At 34.4% G+C, this 5191-nt stretch overlaps 1 protein-coding gene across 1 annotated transcript in view; it reads left to right on the top strand.

The window, feature by feature from the left end:
* The first annotated feature begins 926 nt into the window (after positions 1-926).
* LOC110029420 (DNA repair protein RAD51 homolog) overlaps positions 927-5191 on the top strand; it is a 9271-nt gene continuing 5006 nt past the window's right edge. Inside the window, exons 1-6 of the mRNA XM_020731704.1 lie at positions 927-1217; positions 3474-3618; positions 3795-3905; positions 4033-4124; positions 4325-4419; positions 4511-4624. Of these exons, the coding sequence (XP_020587363.1) occupies positions 1122-1217; positions 3474-3618; positions 3795-3905; positions 4033-4124; positions 4325-4419; positions 4511-4624 (653 nt within the window). The 5' untranslated portion in view covers positions 927-1121. The remainder of the gene's footprint in view (positions 1218-3473; positions 3619-3794; positions 3906-4032; positions 4125-4324; positions 4420-4510; positions 4625-5191) is intronic.

The raw sequence follows: 5191 nt of genomic DNA, 5'->3' as shown, positions 1-5191 counted from the left end.
GATCTTTTCAATGTGGGGGTTAGGGCTAACCTCATACAGTACGACCTATAATGTAGTCTTTTATTTATTTTTCAGTACCCCGCGAGGCCACAAATGTTTTATAATGTATAAATATAAGGTAAATGGGGAGAAGCCAAATCTTTCTCTTTGTTCCTCGCCACGATTGAGAGAAAAAATACCCTTTGAAATCCTAAACTCAACTTCCTCCATAAAATATATCCCGAATTATATGAATTTACTGATTATAAGGGATAATAGGTCCAAGAGAGAATCAACATATACACATTAAATATGTAATTACATAAGAATTGAGTAGTATGTATATTAATCTTCCTTACTTTAAATGACACATTATCACGATAAAATTTTACATAAGGACTCAGAATGTAGAACTACGTTTGGATTGTAATAGTTAGGAATATCATGCTGTGTTACATGAATATTCCATCTGCGCTATTTATAAAAAAACGATGTGTTATTCGAATATTATATGATTTTATTCGATTATTTTGCAGTGTTAATGAAATATTTCCCCGTGTTACTTGATTAAGGGTTGTGTTATTCGTCATATTCCTCGTGTTATTTCAATTTTCACTATGTTATTGGAATAACACAACCCCAAATCAAGTAACGCGGGAGAATATTCCTATAAAACTTCAACCCCAAATCAATTAACGCAGGGAATATTTCAATAACAATGTAAAATAATCAAATAACACCATATAATACTCGAATAACAATTTATTTTTTACAAATAACACAGATGAAATATTTCTATAACACAACAAAATATTCTTAATTATTAGACTCCGAACTAACCCTACGACGAGAGAGTCTGAATGTAATATTTTTCCACCACAAAAAAAAAAAACACCCACCGGTCACCTAATTTAGCCAGACCCTAACGCAACGTGGCGAGCCTTTCATCTCTCATTCTTTTGGGCATTTCGAGATCGACGAAACCTCTCATTTCCTTCTACAACAAGCTTTCATGCTTCGTATATAATTGTATCGCCCAACGTCCGAAAAGGGGGCATTTTTGGCGCTCTTTGCTATTGTTTGAATACCTAAATCGATTTTTTGTTCTCTCCTTCCCGCTCTCTTTCCGTTCCCTTCTCGGCATGGCGGCGCAGCAGCAGAAGCGCCAGAAGATGGCCGAGGAGCAGGTGGAGATGGAAGAGGTGCAGCATGGCCCTTTCCCCGTCGAGCAGCTCCAGGTAAAGCGTTATCCTGTATAAACCCTAAATCTTGATCTCCATTCTTGATTTTTTGAGTTCAGTTGCATGGGAAAAGGGATCTTTTTAAACCCTCGTTACTTGCTCAGTTATCGTCTTTATTCTCTCTCGAGGCTTCAGATATCATTTTTTGAAAGATGTTAACTCAAGGCCTAGGGATAGATGTTTCGCTTCCTGTTTAATCACTGTTTCGATTAAAAATTGAAAGCAAGGAAGAGTATCCTTTCTTGGCGCAATTTATATTGCGTTTCCTCATATCAATCTGACGGCTTCTTCAGTTTTCTTATGCAACTATGCGGCAGCAACATCATTACTTTCTTCATTACAATTCTTGTAAATTAATGAACATATATTTCACAATTTGAATATCAATCTGACGCTCTTGCATCAGCCTATTATTAGTGCAGTGAGGTATGCCGGAATTTTTTGATGAAATATATATATTTATTATCTCTTGATAGAACTCATCTTGGATTGCTTAGCTTTCTAGCTGAGATAATGCGTGTGATTTCCATGGCATTTGCTTATTATTTTTGTCTAACAGTCTATTCATGAACATTCTTTCTTGCTAATGACCAGCATTTTCAAAATCAGCGAGAGCATTGCCATTTAAATTTACAATTTTGATTTTGCTTTGAAATATATTACTTTTTTCCATCCCACCTCTATTTTCTAGGAATTATATATAATTTTCCTACAATATGGCTGTACGACTATAGCTGCACTTACCTTTCATTAGGATATTTTCTTGGTTAATTATTTTTTTCCCTTTGTTGGAGCTGTTGTGACACAATCCGGTTTGATCTTTGTTTGGTTATATAAATATTATAAATATTTTTTCATTGGCTGAGAAAGGTTTTCTTGAATTCTTTGTGTCTTTTAAGTGAGGGAAAATTCAGAGAGAAAGTTAATTCGAGTGTGCTAAGCACTGCTATTCTCCTTTTTGTAATCCTTTGGTTTCTTCATAGTGGGTTTTCTCTACGTTTCATACTGTGATTTGGATAAAAAATAAAAAAAAAAACAAACAATAAACGGAACCGCTTAGTTTATCCGAGTTCTTGTTTATTGTTTGCCTTTTTTTCTTTGGGCTTTAATTCACTGTAATTGTCAATGGAATTTTTTATGAAAACTCTACCTTGTTGTTGTATGATTTCCATTTAACATTGAAAGTTCTTGGGGGAAGAAGATAGAGTATGAAGTTTGAATTCCATATTTAGAAGGTTGAGGGCAATGCCACCTGAGCACATCTAGTTAGTTTTGCATATGTTTCTCATTCTGTCCTAAACTCATATCACAGTCTATTGATTTAATTAGACACACTGAGTCAAGATTTCCTTACCAGTAGCTTTCTTTAGGCGGGGTTTGGCTGCAACTTAGATTTTAGTTATGTAGGTTTATAATTCCGAATTTATCTTAGACGACGAAGTTCGCGAGCGATGATGGAATAAATCCTCCTCTTAATTGGATTTTGTAAATCCAGATTTACATCGGGAAAGAGGCAGAATGCAGGAAAAAACAGACTGCGTGGAATTTGTTTTAACGGAGCATTGGATTTAACGTTCAATATTTTTCGGTGTTTGGCTAGATTTAAGTTAAATTCATCCTTAAATCCTATTAATAGTATGCTACCGAACACCGGCTTTCAGTCTCTTTCTAGCTATATTTTTTCCTCAGTTAGCTTCTACATATAAAAGAAGAGTCAGACTAAGAATGATTTCAATCTGTTTTAATTGGAGATTAAAGATTTTTAATCTAAAAAAAAAACTGTTTTTAAAGACTATGTGTTTTATGATGACCATCGGAAAGTGGAGTTCTCTGAAAATCTCTCTTTTCCAGCTCAAATTGCTTTAATGATATACGCAATGATTAATTATAGAATTGCTGTATTAAGATCGGACCTGAGAGCAATGATTAAAGTTTTATCCATTTTGATTTTTTTGGAATTATGGAAATAAACTCTATATAATGTAGGAATAGATCGGACCTGAGAGCAATGATTAAAGTTTTATCCATTTTGATTTTTTTGGAATTATGGAAATAAACTCTATATAATGTAGGAATAGATCGGACCTGAGAGCAATGATTAAAGTTTTATCCATTTTGATTTTTTTGGAATTATGGAAATAAACTCTATATAATGTAGGAATAAGATTGCACGCATAAATCCCTCCATTGTCCCGAATTAATAAGTGCCTGGTTTGCTTTATAATTCCAGTTCATCTATTTTTCTTGTACAAGGTGTCTGGTATAGCTGCAATTGACATAAAAAAGCTCAGAGATGCTGGTCTCTGCACGGTGGAAGCTATTGCATATTCTCCAAGGAAAGAACTCTTGCAAATTAAAGGAATTAGCGAGGCAAAAGTTGACAAAATTATTGAAGCAGGTAAGCCATCGCTTTAAGTGCTCATATTTTCATTTGAACTTCTGTGTCTCAGATTAATATCATAATTTTCTTATACTTGCCATATGTTCTCAATGGCTGTGTTACTATTCAAATTTAGGTGTTAGATATGTAAACATATGTAAATTGTGTCGTATGTATGTGAATGTTCCTGTCAGCTTCAAAGCTTGTTCCTTTGGGATTCACAAGTGCTAGCCAGCTTCATGCGCAAAGACTTGAAATCATTCAAATCACTTCTGGGTCAAAGGAACTTGATAAGATCTTGGAGGGTAATTGAACTTTTCCATATATATGCTTATTCATTTTGAAGATAGTTTGAAAGTATTGTTCTTCTTCTATTACCAGATGCAATATTTTACTTTTTTTTTTTACTTTTTAGGCTTCTCATTCATGCAGGCGGGATTGAAACCGGCTCGATCACTGAGTTGTATGGTGAATTTCGCACTGGAAAGACTCAGTTATGTCATACACTCTGTGTAACTTGCCAGGTATCCATTTTCAATATTTGAAACAAATTGTAAAGGTTTATTTCTTTAGTTTTTTTATTTCACCGTTATTCCATTTCTCAAGCGTGTCCAATTATGATTTGCAATATCCTTATTATTTTCATCAGTAGACTAATCTGAAATATTTTCTCCTTATATCTTATGGTTCTCAAACGTGTTCTTGTTCTTTTCTGTATTCATAGCTACCATTGGATCAAGGTGGTGGTGAAGGTAAGGCTATGTATATTGATGCAGAGGGCACCTTCAGGCCTCAAAGACTCCTAGATATTGCTGAAAGGTGTTAGTAATTCGGACCAAAATAACTTATTGCACTTTCATCAACCTTTTCTTTTTTTTTTTTAACTCATGAAAGATATCATTTCTAACAGGTTTGGATTGAATGGTGCTGATGTTCTGGAAAATGTAGCATATGCTAGAGCATATAATACTGATCATCAGTCAAGACTCTTGCTGGAAGCAGCTTCAATGATGGTTGAAACCAGGCATGGTCATTTAACCCTCTGAAGGCTTCTCTAAGATTCTATTTTTGATCTTCAGTTAGAATGTGGATTTCATTTATTGTTCCAATATCACTTCTCACATAGATGGTTGTATGAGGAAATTTCTAGGTTTATTTGCAGTGCTTGGGACATTCAAAGAGGCTCGACTATAACTTTTGAAGTAATCATTTGATCAAAATAAGCCTCAAGAGCTAATATTGACAACCATTTAGCTAGTATTAGTAAGAATCAATGAAGTTAGAGTCTAACAACCAAACTACAGTTTTTACATTTATAGAACCAAATCTTTAATGTCACATAAAAAAATCAAAATTAACATTTAAAATGTAAAATACACATTTTCCACACGCGCGCGCTCGTATATCACCTTATATATGCATGAAAATGTGTGTTCTCCGACATGTTGGTTGGCATCCATGCTATAAGACCCCTTAGGTTGGGGGTTTGAATCCCCTCTGGCACAGTTGGTCTTAAGAGGGTGGTACTCAAATTGTTAGGCACATTATGTGTGATTGGAGGCTCGTATAATAACCTCTGGCTATATATATA

Source organism: Phalaenopsis equestris, unplaced genomic scaffold, assembly GCF_001263595.1.
Source record: "Phalaenopsis equestris unplaced genomic scaffold, ASM126359v1 Scaffold000572, whole genome shotgun sequence".
Lineage (NCBI taxonomy): Eukaryota > Viridiplantae > Streptophyta > Magnoliopsida > Asparagales > Orchidaceae > Phalaenopsis > Phalaenopsis equestris.
The sequence above is the reverse complement of the archived record's forward strand: the minus strand, read 5'-3'. Positions and strand labels throughout refer to the sequence as shown.